Raw genomic sequence first — 21,009 nt, 5'->3', positions numbered from 1 at the left:
TGGTTTCAAACTTACATGGCACCCAAGCATGATCCAATCCTCCCAATGCTGTGATTACAGCTGTGTGGCACCATGTCTGGCTAACCTATATGTTTTAGTAGTTTTTTTCCAGTATGTGCCACATTTCATGTTTTTCCTAAATGTTTACTCTTGGAAACGCATGTACACTTATGGCAAGTAGATAAATATGCCTTCTGAAAAGCAGTGATAATATGACTGTTCAGAAGTTCTTCACTTTTGCCCACACCAAATTCTCTAGCCTTTCCTCCTCAAACAAAGATTATGATAAGGGACAAATGTTTTACCTGAATATAAGTATGTGTACTAAGGGTGCGGAGTGCCTGGAGAAGCTAGAAAGCCATGAATTCCCTGGAACCTCTGAGAAGAAATGTGAATGCTGGGAACTGAACCCAGGTACTCGGCAAGAACAAGTGCTCTTAACTGCTGAGCTATTTCTCTATGCCTGTTATATAGTATAATTGTAAAGGTCTTTTGGTGACTCAGGGTTAGAGTGTGTGTTTAGCATGCACAAGTCCTGGATTCAACCTACCAAAATGGTCTCTCATTTCTTCAAATACTGAAATAACTTGCTTTGATGACTTCCCTGGCTATAGGGCTAATGCTGTGTTAATATTATCTCAAGCTGGAACACATTTCTGTTATCTCCAGACTTCAGAGACTGAGGCAAGAGAGGAGAGTCTGAGGCTAGCCTGGGCATTTTTAACAAGTTACTGTCTTAAGACAACATTGTCTCAATTTGTCATTACAATACTACTTAAGAATCTCTGGCTGTGAAAAAACTTTATTAAAGTTTAAAAAAATCTAAATACGTCAAGTTAGAATGCTTTAAAATAGTTTAAAGCCATTTTGCTAGTCATTTATCTATTTCTCACCCCTTTGGTACATTACTTCCTTCCACTTGTAGGTGCTTGACCTGCCGACACTAATGAAGCAAATTTTTTTTTTTTTTTTAGCCCTCTGACCATATTTCTATTTGCTTGAATATGCTTGTTCTTACATTCTGATTAACTAAAAGATGAAGCTGGGGTATGTACGACCAAGTAGGATTTATTATGGACAAATGGTAGAAGACAATGTTAGTGCCATCAACAGGTCAGCCTCCTGAGTCGTATGTAGAGACTGTTACTAAGTTTGCTTTATTTTTCTGTGAAGTCAAAGTGCTAGCTATTAATTACAGTTAGGTTCTTTCCATTCTTTTCAAATGTTATCAGAACAGCATCACCTTATCAATAATCAAATAGACTATGTTCCAATGTTTCTGTCCACAGCTGGGTTGTTCAGGTGATCAGGAACTCTCTTACTTGACTCCTTTAGCTTTGAGTTCTTGATTATATCTATAAAGAAAACATAGAGATGAAGTATTACCAATATCAAAAGGTAATAAGAAAATGGGAAGCACTTCTTTCCCATAGTTAAGTGGCTACATATCTCTAAACATAATCTTCCAAGGAGCTTACGGAAACAGGCAAAAGGAAAAGTCAGACATCCAAAGGATTTATTTGCTTCTGCTATGTTTCAGATCTTAACTGCCAAAGTTTTGACCACCTATATGACATAAGTTTCCTATTAAAAAAAAAATTTTTTTTTAAAGGCTTTTCTCTGTGTAACAGCTCTGGCTGTCCTGGACTCACTATGTAGACCAGGCTGGCCTCAAATTCACAGAGATCCATCTGCCTCTGCCTCCCAAGTACTGGGATTAAAGGCGTGTGTCACTACACCTGGCCAAAATGTAATTTTTAATGGACAGTGTGTGCACACATAAACAGACAAGCAATTTCAGTGTGTAGGGTCTATCCAAGGGTTCACACATACTAGGCAAGCATTGAACCTCAGCCACATTCACTGACCTATTTTCATTCTTTATCTTAAAAAAATTATTTGTGTGTGCATATGAAACTGTGTAGGCTTCTGCAAAGACCAGAAAACTATTCTAAATTTCCTTGGGCTTGGAGTTACAGGTGGTTATGAGCCAGACGATGTGAGTGCTGGGAAATCCAATTTCAGTCCTCAGCAAGAGCTACTGACACACCTAACAGCTGTGCCATCCCTCCAGCTCTCTACATTCAACCTTGAATGACCCATGACTAATGTTAACATTTATGTAAAATTGGCAAATGTGATCAACTACAATTTTTCACTTTATACTTACAAAGCATCTAAGAACAAAATCAAGTGGGAATGGATCCTGCTTGATTACTAGAAGTAAAACATACTTTCTTCCACCAATAGACTGATGGGTACAAACATCAAGGATTACTTAAGCTTAGTACTGCTTCCCCACTTTTCACTAATCCAGAGAAGACTCAACTTTAGAGCCAGAGTCTTTGTTCTATATAACCCTTTAGACTTTATTAATCTTTTTCAGTTTATAATAGAATAGAAAATCATACTTCCTAGATTTCTTGAAAACTATTGACTTTAAATATTTGATATTACAATTATTTTTTTGTCTCACAAATAATATTAACTTTTTTGTATATGTATAGTATATGCATGTGTGCCTGTGTGTATATGTGTGTGAGAGACAGACATCAATGACTTGTTTTCCTCAATTGGTTTCTACCTGTTTTTGAGACTGGGTCTCTCACTGAACCGGAAGCTCACCAATCTGGGAAATCTGACAGCCCAGTAAACTACAGGAATTCTTTTGTTTCTTCCTCAACGCTAGGAATACAGGTGTGCACCACCACAATCGGCTTCCCCCGCCTCCCTTAAAAAAAATTATACCACTCTTAACTACTGAACCGCCTTGCCAGGCCCCAATGTTAATTGAGTAAACAGTTTAAAAACTCTTCCAGTGCCAGGTGAGGTGGCGCACGCCTGTAATCCCAGCACTTGGGAGGCAGAGGCAGGTGACTCTCTGAGTTCAAGGCCAGCCTGGTCTACAAAGAGAGTCCAGGATAGGCAAGGCTTTGTATAACAGAGAAATCCTGTCTTGAAAAACAAAGAAAAAAATGCCCCCAAACCTTCAGGTGTTCATGGAACACTTTGGAATGAAACCAGTGACCTCACTTTCAATGCCATTTCCAGTATAATACTTTATATATAAATTTAAAGCCCATTTATTACCTATAGCTGAAAGCAAGTGGAAAAAGGATGATGCTGAAAATTACTTAGTATCATAAATTTTCTATGTTGTGGTGGTGGGGTGTTGTAAAAATGACTATTTAATGTTAACTCATATGGTTTTTAATGCAGCGGTTATTATTTAACACACTATTATAGAAATAAGAGACACAGAAATCTGAGAGAGGTGGTGCACACCTTTAATCCCAGCACTCAGGGAGGAGGAGGCAGGCAGATCTCTGTAAATTCGAGGCCAGCCTGGTCTACCAAGCGAGTCCAGGACAGTCAGGGCTGCACAGAGAAACCTTGTCTCAAAAAACCAAAAAACCAAAAAAAAAAAAAAAAAAAAAACCCCTCTTGGTAGTGGGCTTACCTCCAAATACGAAACAGCTGAGAGGCTCCTGCTGATCCCACAAAGAAATTAACAGCAAACAAACTCCAATTTTTTGGTATAATTACAAGTGAGTACCTTGACCAAATAAACCCTGTTAAAACAAAGCATTTTTTAAAGGCACAGATTCTTCTGTATTATGCATTACATAAAAATTCTCATAATTTTCAGTATTACATAAAATTCTCAGATCTTATATTAAAGGTAGACTTTGCTCGGAACCAGTGCATATTAATTATGCTATCTTCCCACTTATAAAAGTATGCTCATGACAAAAACCTGAAAAGCAAGATCTCAAGTAGATACTTATTCCCAGTAACCTTCCTGCCCACGCTATCCATAACGCAGTAGTTCCCTAGAGACGGATAATGTGAGTAAATATGTATGCAGACATCTGCAAAATAAAATCATTAAGCCAGAGACAGTTCTGTGGTATGTAGTTAATTTCAGTGGTGAGCCTAGTCTTTAAAGGCTGAGCCATCTCTTCAATTATGTGGTTAATTTATAGCAACCTCCTTCAGGATAACTATCTTGGAAGGAAGTTTGTTCAGATTCAGGATGTTCATTTTGTTGTTATTGGGAGGGAAACATCGTGGGGGCTGATTTGATCAAAACATATCATATATACGTATGAAATTCTCAATAAAAATAAATTAAAAAAAGGTTCAAGATTATTTGAAGAGAAGCTAGTTAAAACTCAAGAAGTAAATTCAAAAGTATCAGGTGTTTGGTTGGCATCTCTGGTTGCCCTCCCCCACAGGGTCTGTTAAATCCCACAGCTCTCCCCAACCCTTCCCCGGGAAGGAAGCCTCTGCACATTCTTAGCATTCCTGGGAATGCCCTAACCCCCTCCCCTGCAGCCACCCAGCAGGTGACAATACACATCATTACTTCACCTATAATCCTTAATTACCTCCCCAGCCTCCCCCCACCTGCCATGGGGTTGGGGGTGGACTTCATCTGTGCTCCTCTAGAGGTTGCTGAACTCACCCAGGAGCTTCAGTTCCCAAGTAAACGTGTCTTTTTATACTTTTAATCTGTCTTCCATGGGCTTATTTCATCATCCGCAATAACTCTCATCAGGAAGTTCCCAAAACTGACCAGAGGCACTCAGTCCCTCTCTTCAAGTTTATATAAATAGTAAAGAATGCTGAGAGAGACTCTCAGACAAGACAAACTGCCTGAAGGGCATTCAGACTAACTGAGCTTCTTAGAAGAAACACCTGCTAACCTGTCAAGATGCCTGCAGGTTGTGCAGTGAGTCTGTGCGGTGAGTTCCATGTTTCCTGAGCCATCACCCATGCTGGGGTAGGTTTTCAGTGATGTAACTACTTGAGTCATTTCTGGTCCTGTAAATAACCCTTCACTCCTACTTCTGTAAGTAACTCCAAGAAACGTACTGGTTCACTAAGCTGAACTTTGGTGGTGGTAGAGATTTTCTCATGTCTCAGACATAGAGTTATACACAGTGGAATATGGATGCATTTAGTTTACCTGTAGCCATCAGCACAGTGGATTGAGCTGTGCTGAGTTTCTCTGCAGGTCTGGCCATGTCAGCTAATCCAGCACACACTAATCCCTGCAAATATACAGTAAGACATGAGGGCAGAGCATCAGTAGTGAGGCATAACCATCTTAAATTTAAAATTAAACATAAAATATTGAGTTTCCACAAGAGCAATAATCATAATAATGTCCATAACATTTAGAAAATTCAGAGCAAGACAAAAAAGGCCACAACAAATTCAGGTGTGCTTTCTCCTTTTATGTTTTCTGGCAATATTCTTTGTTTATTAAAGAAGTATGAGAAAAGTTTACTTACAATTTTACTAGATAATTTTTCCTCATTTTTAAAAATGTACTTATTTTGTGACCATGTATGTGCCATAGTGCACATGCAGAGGTCTCAGGACAAGCTGTGGAAGTCAGGTCTCTCCTGGCGGTGCTGGTGCACTCCCTACCTACCATATATAAATTATTCTGTTTAAAGATCTTCAGTAGGTTAAAGGTCCATTATGATATTCTAGCCAGAGGAGAAAAAAGAGAAAAAGGGAGACAAACCCTATGGACGGTAAGGACTCTGCCCAGCATGAGCCCTGCAACTGTGCCCTGTGCTTCCTTCTACAAGCACGCCCTTCCTTTTTAAAATTATTCTCTATGTAGAATGGGTTGCCTTTGAACTGACCCAACAGCCTGTCTCTAGAGTGCTAGAATTAAAGGTGTGTCCTACCATACCCATGCTAAATGCCTTTTTTTCTTTCTTTTTTTTAATTTATTAATCTTTATTTTATGTACATTGGTGTCTTGCCTACATATATGTTTATGTAAGAATGTCAGATCTTGGAGTTACAGACAGTGGTGAGCTGCCATGTGGGTGCTGGGATTTGAACTTTCAGTCCTCTGAAAGAACTGTCAGTGCAGTCAGTGCCCTTAACCACTGAGCCATCATTCCAGCCCTAAATGCCTTTTCTTACACCCGATTCCCATCAATTTTTCTGAGGGGGAGTCAGAGGTAGCAGCACAAAAGTTTCCCGTCTTCCAAACTGCCAGTCCTTGAATAAACCTTATTTCTTTTGCACCAACTCTCAGCTCCACAGTACTGGCTTTCAAGCAGCAAGCAGCCAGACCTACATCCAACAACACAATGGATATTATTCAGCTACAAAACAAGTAAATTCTGACATGCAGTAACCTGAAGGACACGAATCAGTCATAAACATGGGACTGGAGAGCTGTTTCCGCAGTGAAGAGTGCTTGTTGCTCCTGCAGAGGACTAGAGTTAGGTTCCCAGCACCCATGTTGGGCAGTGAATCTGACACCTTCTTTTGCCCTCAGGTACCAGCAACATGTGTTGGAGGATGGTCTGATGTATTTTGATGCTAATTAATAAAAAGCCAATCACCTGGGCAGGGCAAAGGAGATAGGTGTGGCTAAGGTTCTCAGGCTTAGAGAGGCAGAGGAATCCTGGGAGGAAGAGAGAGACCCAAGGAGGAGAAGGGAGGAGAAGGCCATTATGGGTTAGATGCACATGGCCGGCATGGATGGGGATTTGGCCCAGATGAAGAACATTAGCAAGTACTTGGGATTATGGATGGGAGGTAGCTTGATAGAAGTTATTAGAAGCAGATGGCATGGGATTGGGGCAGGTATGGGATAACTACCCCATTATGGGAGGTAGTTTACAGGATTAATGTCTGCCCTGCCCCAGGTTAACTAAGGTGTCTGTGTTTTGATTGAATGCTAGCCGGGCATATTGGTAATACAGATAATTAAAAACAACAAACACGTGCAGATACATCCACACAGACAAAAATAAAAAAAATCTTTAAAAAACTGTACGATTCCATTTCTATGAAGTACCTAGAGCAGTCACATTCAGAGCTAACTAGCGTGTATTACGGTATTTTAAAAGAAAGAAGCAGTATATAGGGAGTGTGTAACGGTCCTAACTAACGTGTATTACGGTATTTTAGGAGAAAGAAGCAGTATGTAGGGAGTGTGTGATAGTCCTAACGTCTCCAAGATGCAAAAGGTTCGCACACTGTCTACATGATAATGCACTGAGCATTTCTGGGATGTCTATTTAAAATACAAAAACAAAATTGGTTAGGACAGTAATTTTATATGTATTTTGCCATATTAAAAAAGTTTACAGACCAGCAGTTTTCAAACTTAGAAGACACTAGAATCACCTGGAGAAGTTAGTAAGACACAGCATACTGGGCTGTATCCCTGGAGTTTTTGATATTGAGTAGATACATGATGGGACCTGAAGGTCTGCATTTGTAAAAAGTTCCAAACAGATCCTTTTCAGCACAAATTCACTGATTTGCTACAAATAGCCACAAATAGAACGAAAAAATACAATATTCTATATATGTATATGCATATACACACACATTATACATATATCTCATGTAGTACTAACCTTGGAGAGAGCAGTCATTGGCTTTATCATTTACACCAAATGCTTTTATGCAATACATGTATTAGGCATAGTGATGTACACTTTAGGCTGGCCTCAAATTCTATACATAGCCAGAGAATAGACTTAAACCCTTCCTATCTCTCTACCTTTGCCATCCAAGTACTGGGATAATAGGGTGTACCACCATGCATGGCTCTGTATGTGTTGTTAAGAAATTTCAGAACTCAGGAGACAGTGGCAGGTCAGCCTGGTCTACAAAGCAAGTTCCAGGAAAACAAAGGAAAAAAAAAAAAATGTCCCCTGGAGGGGGAGACCTGGTGGCACTCAGAAGAAGGACAGCAGGTTACCAAGAAGAGACTTGATACCCTATGAGAATATACAGGGGGAGGTAATCCCCCTCAGGAACAGTCATAGGGGAGGGGAGTAATGGGAAAATGGGGGGGGGGGGGAGGAATGGGAGGATACAAGGGATGGGATAAACATTGAGATGTAACAAGAATAAATTAATAAAAAAAATCATTATCAGATACTTGAAAAAAAAAGAAAAAGAAAAAGAAAAAGAAAAAGAAAAAGAAAGAAACAAACAAACAAAAAAACCCATGCATCCAAATGTTCTTTCTGATAAACTAAGAGTTCAGATAAATGTAGGTAATATATCCTTCATAAAATTTATTTCAAATTTATGTAACTACTATTAAAACTTAAGACTTACCCATTTCATTATTGGAGCCCAGAAAAAAACTGTTCTGGGGCCTGAAAAATATAAGAAAAGAAAAATCAGAATAATCCAGATGTTATATGTGTTCCTTTATCAGTTAACACCAAATTTGACTCTGCTTTCTATACACTTTGTATTAACATTTAGAGGGGCACAAAAACATTGTAGTATCAGTCTTCTGTATGTCTTTCTAACATTATGGCCAACTATTCCTATTTTTCAATTAAAAATAAGCTAAGGTGAGGCAGGTGTTGAGGCAGGCTGATCTCTGGGTTGAGGTTAGATGGTGCTTCAGAGCTAGCTCCAGGACAGCCACAACTACACAGGTAAACCCTATCTCAAAACACCAACAAGACAAAAAGTTAGGTTGAGGCTGGAGGGGCCCAGCGGTTAAGAGCACATACTGCTTTTGTAGAGGACCTGAGTTCAGCTGTGAGCACCAATATCCAGTGGCTCAAAAACACCTGTAACTCTAGCTCCAGAGGACCTGAGATCCTCTTTTGACCTATGCAAGCACTACACTCTTGTATGAGTACCAAACACGAACATAAACAAACATACATAAATAAAAATATATCTTAAAAAACAAACAAACAAAAACCACGTTAAAGGGAACACCGGAGATGGTTCTGGAAATCTTTCCCAGTGCTTTATTTTCAACAGAAACTTAATTTTAGTTTAGTCACAGACAATCTTTAGAGGACATAGTAAATTATAAAATTTTAGTAACATAAGCTATAGAAGACATTTTGGTTTCTTTAAGAACTCAGTTATGCTATGTAAACAGGTTTTTGTTTTAATCCCAAGTGTGGGATATTGGGCTGCTTTAGTTTGGTCATAGCTGATAGTTGCCTCACTAGGGGCATGGTCTTTGCCAGATGGAGTTAATGGAATTCTGAGGACTCTGGGAAAGTATAAATATCAGAGTGCAGAGAGAGGAAGGTGCTTCTAGGAGACAAAGGAGAAAGAAGGCTGCTTGTTCATCCTGCTAGATATCCTGACGACTGAGACTGGTGTTTTCCCAAAGAACCAGACGACCCTAACCAGCTGGAACTAAGTCTAAAGAGTAAAGAGGTCTATGCCCCTTTCCTTTGTAATCTTCTTCCTCAAATCCTACCTAGGGTTGAGGGAGGGGGTAGAGGCTTAAGGAACCCCAAATAAAACAGTTTAAAAATTTAGCCCTTACAATAAGCTTTAGTAATGTTCAGTCATTTATTAATAACTATAGCTATAGGGCTGAGGAGATGGCTCAGCGGTTAAGAGCACTGGCTGCCCTTCCAGAGGTCCTGAATTCAATTCTTGGCAACCACAGGGTGGCTCACAACCATCTATACTGGGATCTGATGCCCTCTTCTGGCCTGCAGGTGTACATGCAGATAGAGCACATGCGTACACACACATATAAAAACTGAAAAATAAAATTGTAGCTATAAATAATTCATCATATGTACCTATAAAGAGCTTGTGCAATGATTCTTGTAGTCTATTTTACTTAATATAGTTCAACATAAACATATATTCAACATGTTTTGTTTGTTTGTTTTTTGGCTTTTTTTGAGACAGGGTTTCTTAGTGTAGCCCTGGCTGTCCTGGAACTCACTGCTATAGACCAGGCTGGCTGCGAACTCACAAAATATCATCTGCCACTATCTTGAGAGTGCTAGGATTAAAGGCTTGTGCCACTACCACCTGGCTCTAACATCTGTTTTTTAAGACATAGTCTCAAAGTTTCTTTAGTAGCAAGGTCCTTGTTTTAGTCAGTCTTGTACTTACCTGCTTTCTTTTAAAATGTCAAATAAATATCTGAAGTATTTGAAATGAATTTTTACCTCAGTGAGGTGATTCATCCCTATAATCTCACCACTTGAAAGGCTCATGTAGGAGTATTGCTGAGTTCATCACATTCTTGCTAAACTGTAGCTCAGGCTAGCCTAAAACTGGTGTTGAGATTCTACAGAGGCATGTCCCACCATTCCTGGGATATTTATTTCATTATGTAAACATTATGCAATTTAATATAAAAATAGTGATTTGCAAGCAAGTCAAGAAAATTGGAAAAAAAAAAAAAAAAAAAAAAAAAAGAACCACCTTCCCAGTACTCAGTAATATTTTATTACCAAACATTCTGACAATCCAATCTAAGGATATATGAATTTGGTACTTACATGCTGAGTAATGAAGATAAGAAAAAAATATTCAAAATCTCTTCCTGTAATTAAACCATCATATTTCTGATGAGCTTTGTACTTTGTATGTACAGTGAAATAATATAATTTATAATACAACAATATTATATCTGAGTGAGGTATCTCAGACAGTATTTGCTGGCACTGTGTATTGTGACTGTATGCCCAGCACAAGGTGTGAATTTTATGTTCAGATCTGAGGCTGCAGTGAAGTTTTATACTATAACAAGAAAAAGTGCTACCTGAGACACCTTAGATTCATTATGTCCTTGATCTGATTTCATTTATGAGTGTTTTGCTCACACGTATATCTGTGTACCACTTGTGTGCCTGGTGGCTGAGGATGTCAGAAAAGGATGTTGGATTCCATGGTATTGGTTTGTGAGCTACTGTGTGGGTGTTGGGAATCTAAACTGGGTCCTCAGGAAGAGCAGCCAGTGCTCTTAACGGCTAAGCCATCTCTCCAACCACAATGTACTTGATTTTGAGTTATTTTGGTTGTTATGTGTTCTATTGACAACGTTTCTACTACCCCCAAATTCAGTCACTTAACCAGTTAAGAGTGTTGTGACCCACAGCTTAAGAAGCCGGGCTCAGTGGTGCACACCTGTAATCTCAGCACTCTGGGAAGCAGAGGGAGGTGGATCTCTGTGAGTTTGAGGCCAGCCTGGTCTACAAAGTGAATCCAGGCCAGCTTAAGGCTACACAGAGAAACCCTGTCTCAAGAAGAAGAAGAAGAAGAAAAAAAAGCAAGCCAGGCTATCCATCACTTTTCTTTAATGTTAAGTGACAGTAATCCTGCACTATTCCTCTACAGTTTGACATGGTCCTTGAAACTTCTTATACCACAGACTAATTCTCATTATTCTTCCAGCCAAATCAATTAATTCAATGTGAGTTTAATATAGGAGATTAAACTCCTACCAGGCTGTCCTCAAACATCCAGCAATCCTCTTGGCTTCAGCCTTTCATTTTGAGACAGGGTCTCACTGTGTAGTCCTGGCAGGCCTGGAACTCATGAAGTTCTACCTGCCGTATCAATTGTATGCTGGGATTACAGGTCTGTAGTACCATGCTTAGTCTCCCACAGTACACTATTTTTTTTGGGGGGGGGGTTTGAAGACAGAGTTTCTCTGTGTCGTCATGCCTGCCCTAGACTCACTTTGTAGACCAGGCTGGCCTTGAACTCAGCGATCCACCTGCCTCTGCCTCCCGAGTGCTGGGATTAAAGGCATGTGCCACCAATGCCTGGCTCCTTAATGTCTTATTAAGTAATCCAGAGAGGACTGAGAATATACAGGGTCCTGGGACCCACCCAGCATGATATTGAAGAGTGACTATTTTAAAAATCATAACCTGTTTTTGTGAGTCAGGCGTTTAGATATTGGTAAGTCTGGTTTAACTTTTTTTGTGTATGGTGCCAAGACTCAAACACATGGTGGTGGTTTATACTGCAATCTAAGTTTTATGATATCATCTTTAAAAGATCACAGCACACATCATGTCTTTGTGAGTACAATATCATGCTATGCTTTGTTTTCATAGCGTGGTGGTACAGGCCTTTAAGCCCAGAGGTAGGTGGACGCCTGTGAGTTTTAGGTCTACAAAGTGAGTTCCAAGATAGCCAAGGTCTATGTGCTGTACGTTCAAAACAGAAAAGAGGAGGAGAAAGAAGAATTATTTGAAGAAAAGGACCACACCAATGTAGTGTGTGTGGTGAAAGCCTGTAATCCTAGCACTGTCCAGCATTCACTAGCATTCGGTAAGGACCCTAGTGGAATTTTAAGATAAATTTTACTAAGGAAAACATGATTTAAGAGAAAAATATTTTTGAGACATGGCTTTGTATAAAGCTTAGATTTTAAACTCAGGATCCTCATGCCTTGACTACAAGGATCAGAGGCATGTCTGATAGGAAGCAAGCAAACAATTGCAGTAAGTAGGTGTCTTGGAGCTATTGGCTGCTGCTATTGCTGCTAGTGCCATCTAGTGGAGAAAGACACATGGACATTGTTAAACATCTGAAGGCACAAGGCGCTGCCCCAGCAAAGAAGCACTCAATAGTGACACTTCCTGGCTCCACACTAACATACTCCACTAAGCCTCCCCTCAACATTGTGTCTTAGGTTTTGGGTCATCAAGCAAACCTTCTTTATCATCTCCAGTTTAACTAAATGTTCTTTGAACAACCAAGCAGCTCAACTGTGGCCAGGATAGAAGCTTATCAAAGATATTCAAGTTTTAGGTTTGATCCAGAGTAGCCCTCGTATTGCTTTATTCTAAAGGCCAGAATTACTGTTTCCTCATCTCTAGAACATAAGCTTCCTTCATGACTTTACTGCAAAGCTACTCACCTCTTACACTACAGTGCCAGTCCCAAGCTCAGATACAGATTCATTTTTCTTTGACATACATGGAGCCCCTGGATCATAGGCTGCATTAGTTTAACTGGGTTTTTGTTACTACTTGAAGCTTGGTTTCATCACTCAAAGAACCCTGCCCTGTCATCCCTGGGTGAGCAGGTGTCCACACGCAGCACTGTGAACACTTCTCCAGGCCCAGCTAGGTCAAAACTGCTCATTCTGCTGCTGTCCCAAAGTGCTGTCTGCGTAAGGTCCTCAGATTCTGGCTTCTTTGAAAGTTTGAATGGTCGAACATTTGGGTTAATGAACACTGAAGCTTTCCAGTAGGCTTACCTAGTAACTAATTTACTCAAATGCTCCAAGCTAGGAAAGAGTTTAAAAATATAACTGCACAAATGCCAACAGAAACAAACAAGAACCAAACTAACCAACCAAAACAAAAAACAGAAAACAGAAAACCTTTAACTATGAAATCAAGTGGTCAGGACTTTGAACCAAGAAAGGCATTTCAAGTAGTGAAAACAATTAGATTATTTAATGTTAGAGTGTTTTGCCTGTGTGTTTGTATATCTTGCTCATGTCTGGTGCCCATGCGGTCAGAAAAGAGTGTCAGATTCACCCAAAACTGGAGTTACAGATGGCTATGAGCTACCTCTGGGTACTGGGAGCCAAACCTAGTTCCTCTGCAAAAGAGACATCTCTCCAGCCCAAATTAGTGATAATTTTAAATAATGAAAATAAACTTTAAAGGAGTTTAAGTTTTAAGTACTAAACAAAAAAATATCAGTAGCAAAAATGTAAGACATTCCAAATTTCTATTTTTCCAAGATATTTGTAGGCAACGGACAAGCAACAATAGAGTTGTTGGATATTTGCAAATGTAAACAAGTAGCTGCTTTGTTTGTTTGTTTGTTTTGGGGTAGGGTGGGGATATGGAGCCACTCTGTAGCCCAGACTGGCTTGGAACTCCCCAGATTTGAATTCATTGCTTTCCTCTGGTCTTAGTTTTCCAAAGAATAGGATTACAAGTGAGAACTATCACTCCCAGCACAAAGTAGATTGCTTTTGTTTTTTATTTTGCTTTTACATTTTATAAAAAGAAAAGGAGGGCTGGGTGTGATCAACATGCCTCTAATCTCAGCATTCAGGAAGCAGAGGCAGGTAGAGTTCTGTGGAATTGAAGCCTTCTGGCCTACAGAGATTTTTAGGCCACCCAGGACTGCATAGTGAGAACCTTTCCCTTGTGGGGGTTGGGGTGGGCCCCAAACAATATAACTATAACCATAAAAATGTCAAAGAAAACTTAGTTTGCTACCGGGCATGGTGGCACATGGCTGTAATCCTAGCACTCGGGAGGCAGAGGCAGGCAGATTGCTGTGAGTTCGAGGCCAGCCTGGTCTACAAAATGAGTCTAGGACAGCCAAGGCTACACAGAGAAGGCCTGTCTCAAAGAACTAAAAAACCCAACCAAACAAAAACTTTGTTTGCCCTTTCACTTGATCTTAACTAATTTGTTTTATCTTCAGAGTATATAGCAAATAAATGTAGATAATGTGTGAATTAAGATATAGTAGCTGTCACTAGATCTAAAGAAGCTTTAGTGAAATAAATAGCTTAGAGGTAGACATTACTCAAATGATAACCATGCCATTCCCACTACTGAGACCTTGAAACACACAGGGTTAGGCTATATACCATTATATTCTCATAAGAAAACATAATAAAAGCAATTTATAATTATAATCTCTAATAATATTATATCTTAATATCAGGATAAACAGAAGAACAAATTAAAAGAGTAGTTGTTAACATTTACTATTAATAAAATACTTAAGCATAAATGAATTTTCAAAATCACCTTATGATAATTTCAACAAGAAACATGTCATTCTCAGAAAGAAATGAACATTTTTAGATAAGGAATTAATTAACTACATTTTCACCCTTAAGATTCTACTCTTCAAAAGTAAAAAAGGACTCAAATTTGGTAATTTAGAAATATCAGACAGTATTCTATGTATATTTAAAATGATGATCTATTTAAGGACAAGGGAAATATAGCAACAAGTAGCAAAATACTATTTTTCTTTTCTTTTTTATATTATTTATCTATTTACTGTGTTTGTGGGTATGGTTCATGCATGCAGGTGGCATGCACATACAGGTCAGAGGACAACTTTTGAGAATCAGTTCCTCCACGTTACTATGTGGGTCCCAGGCATCGAACTCGTTTGCCTGCAGAACCACCTGCCCAGTTCCTTTCTCTTGTTTTCTCGGAGACATGGTCTCACCATACAGTTCAAGGTATCCTGGAACAAACTGTTCAGTTCAGGCTGGCCTTGGACTTAGAGATGATCTTCTCGCCTCAGCCTCATCATGCTTGGCAGGTTCATGTACCCTTTTCCCTTTTTTTCTTTTTATGGGTTTTCTGTGACAGGACCTCACTCTGTAGCTCTGGCTGCCCCAGAACTTACAATGTAGACCTGCCTAGCCTAGAACTCACAGAGATCTGTTTGCCTCTTCATCCTGAGTGCTATGATTACAGGAGTGCACAACCATATCCAGCTAGTTGGTTGTACTTTTATAAACCAAATTTTATTTCCCAATTTCTTTGGCTGGGAGTAATGGTTATCAGTGAAGTAAATTAAGTCTATCCAGAACATGGCTATATGTATGATTTTTTTCTACTATAAAAAAAGATTTCCTTCTTGGATCAGCACATGCACACATACACTTAGAAACATTGAACTGGATTCACTGTGTCCAAAGTGAAGAATAACTTTTCTTATTGAATACTGGAAGGTCACAAAGATCACTACCTCGTCTCCTTCCTTCCACACTATGCTCTATCACTGCCTTCCTTTTCTCAACTTTTCAGACTGAAATAACTCTTGATCCTCTAACCCGAATCTCCAGAGTGCTAGAGTACAGGCATGATTTTCTGGGCCTGCCTGAAATTTGCTCACTCATGCCTTTCTCTCTTTATATGCAGCTCTCAGTTGGCAGAGGCAGGAGGATCAGTTTAAGGCCAGCTGTGGCTCAGCTACATAGCAAGGCCAAAGTGGTCTACATAACATTCTGTCTCAAAAAAAAAAAAAAAAAAAAAAAAAAAATTCCAACCGTGTGTGTATGTGTATGTGTGCAGGCATGTGTGCATGTGGGGAGATATATATATATATATATATATATATTAACCAAACCATTTTTATTTGTGCTAAAATTGGTTTTAACACTAAGAATATGATTATAAATACTGGTATTTCATTTTCTGCACCTCTTGGGGTGATCCACCTTATTTTATAGTTCACAATTTTTATTTTTTGGTTTTTTAAGACAGGGTTTCTCTGTGTTATCTTAGCTGTCTTAGACTTACTTTGTAGACCAGGCTGGCCTCAAACTCACAGCAATCCACCTACCTCTGCCTCCCAAGTGCTGGGATTAAAGGCATGCACCACCACGCCTGGCTAGTTCACAAAATTTTAAAAAAGGATTCTTTTAAAATTAGTAATGCTTTTGTCCCTGCCATATTCATCTATAGTCTATTATTAAGTGAAATACCTAAGGCTAGTATTGATAAGAACGTTCTGGGGCTGGGTAGATGGCTCAGTGATTAAGAGAACTTGTTGCTTTTAGAGATGTTGGGGTAGCTCTCGACCATCCTTAACTCTAGTTCAGAAGAGGGGATCCAGTGACCTTTTCTGACCTATTTGGGCACCAGGCATACACATGGCACACAGACAAAACACACACATAACATTAAATGACGTCTTACAACAAACTAAAAGCTCCTTTTTGGCTCATGGTTATAGAGATGTCAAGTCTAAGGCCTTTCAGTGATGGTCTTCTTGCTGATGGAGTCCTGAGGTAGGGTGGAGAACCTCCCACTCAGCAGGAGAGGACAAGGATACATTTAAGTATGTTGTATGGTCTCTGTCCCAAAGTCCCTAGGGCTCAACCATAAGAACTTTACCCTAAGGTATTTATCTCATTTTAACTGCTTCCCAAAGGTTCCTTCCACCTCTAAACACCACAGCCTGACTGTGTTTCTAGTTACTTAATGCCTCCTGATGAGGATTAAATCTCAACATATAAAGGGTTGAAGGACATTCAAACCATACCACCAACTAAGCTGCTAAGTAAACATTGTGCAACTTTAATGTCATGACGACAAATGCCTCTGGCATAGTTACACAACTGGCTTGTTTGCAGCCACATGCTTTATATACAGTTAGCTAGATGGTGGAGTAAATGACATCCCTTATGTGATTTGGGGAACTTGTCAAGGAATTATATTTAGTTTTTGTTGTTGTTGTTTCTTTGTTTTCTATAGAGGCAGATCATTCTGCGTCATAACACATGATATATATATAAGCAAACAGATTACAAAGGCCTCAAAATTCTGGGCCACATATTATTTGAAGTACAATATATATCTATAAAACATATTCTTTTGTTTGTTTGTTTTTTGAGACAAGGTTTCTCTGAATAGCCTTGGCTGTCTTGGAACTCTGTAGACTAGGCTGGCCTCAGACTCACAGAGATCCACCTGCCTCTGCCTCACAAGTGATGGGATTAAAGGTGTGCGCCGCCACCACCTGGCCGAATAGTCCTGCTGCCCTTCTAGAAATACTTGTCAGTGAAAAAAAAAAAAAAAACCTAAACATTTATAAGAAGGAATATATACTTTCTAAATGTAAATATTCTAACCTCTGTAACTGTTTAAAAGAAAGGATACTTGTCTATGAATGTAGTCTAATGCTTAGAAGGTGATTCAATAACAAATACTAAAGTACAATCGTATTTAAAAAGACAACTCATTCTGAATAATGAGTAGAGCAATAATCAGGGTGTTCTCAGATTTTTGCTCAATGCTAGTGAGCCAGCACTCATATTTTTCATGCTTGTTCATTTCTATATTGCTGTGCTTACAACTTTTCAATCACAAACAAGTTTTTAGTGATAGGTATCTTTACTTATTATTCAAGCATTTAATTGTTAGAGGTGTAGCTCAGTTACAGAGTGTTTACCTAGCATGCACAAAGCCCTGGGCTCCATTTCCAGCATTGCATAAATAAGGAGCCCTGGTCCATGCTTGCAACCTCAGTGCTGGGCGTGGAGACAGAGGTGGAAATAAGTAGAGCCCTGCAGCTCAAGCCTAGGTGAACTCATCTCCAGGTTTTGAAAAGATAATATGTCTGATCTAGGTGGTACACACTTTTAATTCCAGCACTAAGAAAACAGAGGCAGGAAAATTTCTTTTGAGTTTGAGGCCAGACTCTTCTACATAGCAAGTTTGAGGCTAGCCAGAAGAACACACACAGTAAGACCTAGTCTTTTTTGTTTGTCGAAACAGGGGTTTTCTGTGTCACGGCCCTGGCTATCTTGGAACTCAAACTCAGAGATCCACCTGCCTCCGCCTCCTGAGTGCTGGCATCAGAGGGGTATTCTACCATACCTGTCCAGATCTATTCTTGAAAACAAAACAAAACAAACACAAACAAAAAACCCCTCACCCACATAGCAAGCCCAAGGCCAACCTGAAATAGAAGAGATCTTGTCTCAGAAACAAATAAACAAAAGCAACAATATCCTCCCCACCCTTTATATTTGTTCTGATTTGAAAAACACTTTGCTACATGCCTTACAGCCTCTTTTAAAGAAAGACTTATTTATTTAATTTATGTATGAGACTCTATCTGCATGCATACCTGCATGCCAGAAGAGGCATCAGTTCTCAGTACAGATGGTTGTGAGCCACCAGGTAGTTGTTGGGAATTGAACCCAGGACCTCCGGAAGAGCAGATGGTGCTCTAAATCACTGAGCCATCTCTCCAGCCCGTACATGTCTTACAGGTATTGTGTCATTTAATTTTCACAATCACTCTTGATTTAAAAAGGTTTCCAGCCAGGTGGTGATGGTTCACACTTTTACCCCAGCACTCAGGAGGCAGAGGCAGGCAGCCTCTGAGTTCTACAACAGCATGGTCAAAAGAGCTAGTTCCAGGACAGCCAAGGCTACACAGAGGAACCCTGTCTCAAATAAATAAATAAACGAATAAATAAAAAAAAAATAAAATCTAAGTGTTGGGGAATTAAGGTCATATAGTCAAAGTCAAGACTTAATCTACACCTGGCAGTCTGTCTGTGTTCCCTCTATGACACTTAAAACAGAAGCAGCCGAAGACTTCCGTATGAAATGCAACAAAGCACTCTTTATTCTGCAGTTTAAGTACTATAAACAATAACACAAGTGGCTAAATGAGCCACTTGGAAAAGATCAACAAAGACTACCTTCCAATTCCTTGTTAGTTATGAGTACTTTAAAACTGTTCCTGTTCTACACTGTCCTCAGGCCATGCCTCAAACACAAGGCTGGAGCTAACAATTGCCACAGTGGCCCGGCATGGTGGCTCATGTCTTTAATCCCAGCACTCAGGAGGCAGAGGCAGGTGGATCTCAGTGAGTTCAAGGCTAGCCTGGTCTACAAAACCAGGGCTGTTACACAGAGAAACTCTTGTTTCGAGAAACCAAAAACCAACAACAAAAAGCAAACAAACAAATAAATGCCACAGAACTCAGTTGCTTCTGCAACACCCTGATCGTCACACAGGTTGTCCAACTATTATCTCTTGAAAATCTATGCCAGAAAACATAAAATAAAAAAAGTACAAAAGGCAACTAAACAAACTTCATTAATAAAATTTCATAAAAACAAGTTTTATAATGGTTTTCATACTGCAGCAATGCTATTGAGTACTAGAATTACCGTCTATGCAGATATATACAACATTCTGTTATCAAAGTGGACACCAGATTTAGCAACCAGCCCAGGCTATAGAGAGCCTCTTCAGCTCTTGGGAGAACTAAACCTTTTAATGTGAACTGCAGAATAGGGTTTGTCTATGTAAAGACAAAATTCACTTTTCCCTCCTAGCAACTCAATCTTTTCCATTGTGAGTAAACTTCCCTATTTGATGAATTATATGCTCAAAAGACTTCATAATACAATCAGGTTTTAGTCCCCACCTAAATAAGTATCATCATCGTCCATTTGTATTAGAAACAATCTAATTTCAGAACTATAAAAAAGAGCTGGAGGGACAGGGGCCTTTTATCTTTAAGAATTGTTGTTTTCAACTTCCAGAATACTTGTTCAGTACAAGTGACGTCTGCAAAGAACGAAAGGTATATGTTATTTTTTACTTTCACACTGAATACATTTTATAAGAATCGGGACAGAGGTGTAGGATTTTGCCCAAGGTCACACCTTGCTAAGCAGTGGACCAGGTATTCCAATTTGTCCACATAAAAAGGCTCGGCTAGAACCTGGCCAGTGATTGCATAATGATAGCCTTGTACTGGATCTATGGAAGAATGACATTGACCGAACCGGGAAGGGGAGGCGGGTGTCTGATTTTGGGAAGGGCTCACTCAGCAGGCCTCTGCCAACAGGGGCTGAACATGACCTTTACTCCAAACCCTCTGCGCATACCAGACACCTTTCCAGCTCTATCTCACGTGCGTTCTAAATTCATGGAGGGAAAAAGGGGAGCAGAATGAGGGTTTCATGGTGGTTCAAGACACCTTCGTGGCTGAAGTTAAGGTTCAAGTCTGGAGGCGAGGTAGGGGAGTGAGTAGTGTTTAAGGGAGAGAAGGCAACAAAACTCAACAAGGGCACCGGATGAAGACACTTGGCTTTGGGAAGAGAGGCAAGATGAAACAAGGTGCAAGATTAAGAGACATGATGGATTCCCTTCGGAGGACGAGACTGGGGCTCTGACATTACTGCAGCACTTGAACTGTCACTGGGCCTGTCTCTAATGTCCCCATGTTGGAGAGAGAGGGACGATCTCGGTGCGAGCCGTTCAGGATTCATTACCTGCCGGGTGGTTGTATAGCGGCCTCAATTTCTCCGGCAACAACAACTCCACTTTATCCATGAGTCGGTGGTAGGAGGCCCGGAGGCCTCGGGCGCCGGCAGCTGCCATCTCGGCGGCCTAGGGATCCGACAGCAGCTGGGTGGAAGCGCCGCTGTGTCCTCGTTCCTGGCTGACAACGAAGGGCGGCTCGTCACTTTCTCTTCACAGCGCTAGGCTTCCGTCTCTGCCCTAGAGCGCCCTTCCCCCGGTACTGCCAGTCTGAGATGAAGCACCTAGAGGCCACGACCGGCAAAAGCTGATGGGGCGGAGTATCAGCGAAAGCCCGCCCCAGCCCGCCTCCTGCGAGCAGGCGGGGGAGACAGAGGAGGAGTCATGGCAACAGGTGCTAAAGAGGTCGCCGTGTCCCTGCGGCTGGAGCTTGGCGGCCAAGGCGCTTGCGCAAGATGAACAGCCTGC

The 21,009-nt window shown here is 40.2% G+C and overlaps 1 protein-coding gene across 1 annotated transcript; it reads right to left on the bottom strand.

Annotated features, from left to right (window-relative positions):
* Positions 1-1,123: 1,123 nt before the first annotated feature.
* Positions 1,124-20,853, bottom strand: Mpc2 (mitochondrial pyruvate carrier 2). Its single transcript, XM_051147767.1, has 5 exons — positions 20,553-20,853; positions 8,119-8,159; positions 4,973-5,057; positions 3,461-3,572; positions 1,124-1,355 (listed from the first exon to the last, which is right to left on the bottom strand). The coding sequence occupies exons 1-5, from the start codon at positions 20,659-20,661 to the stop codon at positions 1,319-1,321; spliced, it is 384 nt and encodes a 127-aa protein (XP_051003724.1). The 5' UTR covers positions 20,662-20,853; the 3' UTR covers positions 1,124-1,318.
* Positions 20,854-21,009: the final 156 nt, after the last annotated feature.

The sequence above is a fragment of the Acomys russatus genome, chromosome 6 (assembly GCF_903995435.1).
Source record: "Acomys russatus chromosome 6, mAcoRus1.1, whole genome shotgun sequence".
Lineage (NCBI taxonomy): Eukaryota > Metazoa > Chordata > Mammalia > Rodentia > Muridae > Acomys > Acomys russatus.
The sequence above is the reverse complement of the archived record's forward strand: the minus strand, read 5'-3'. Positions and strand labels throughout refer to the sequence as shown.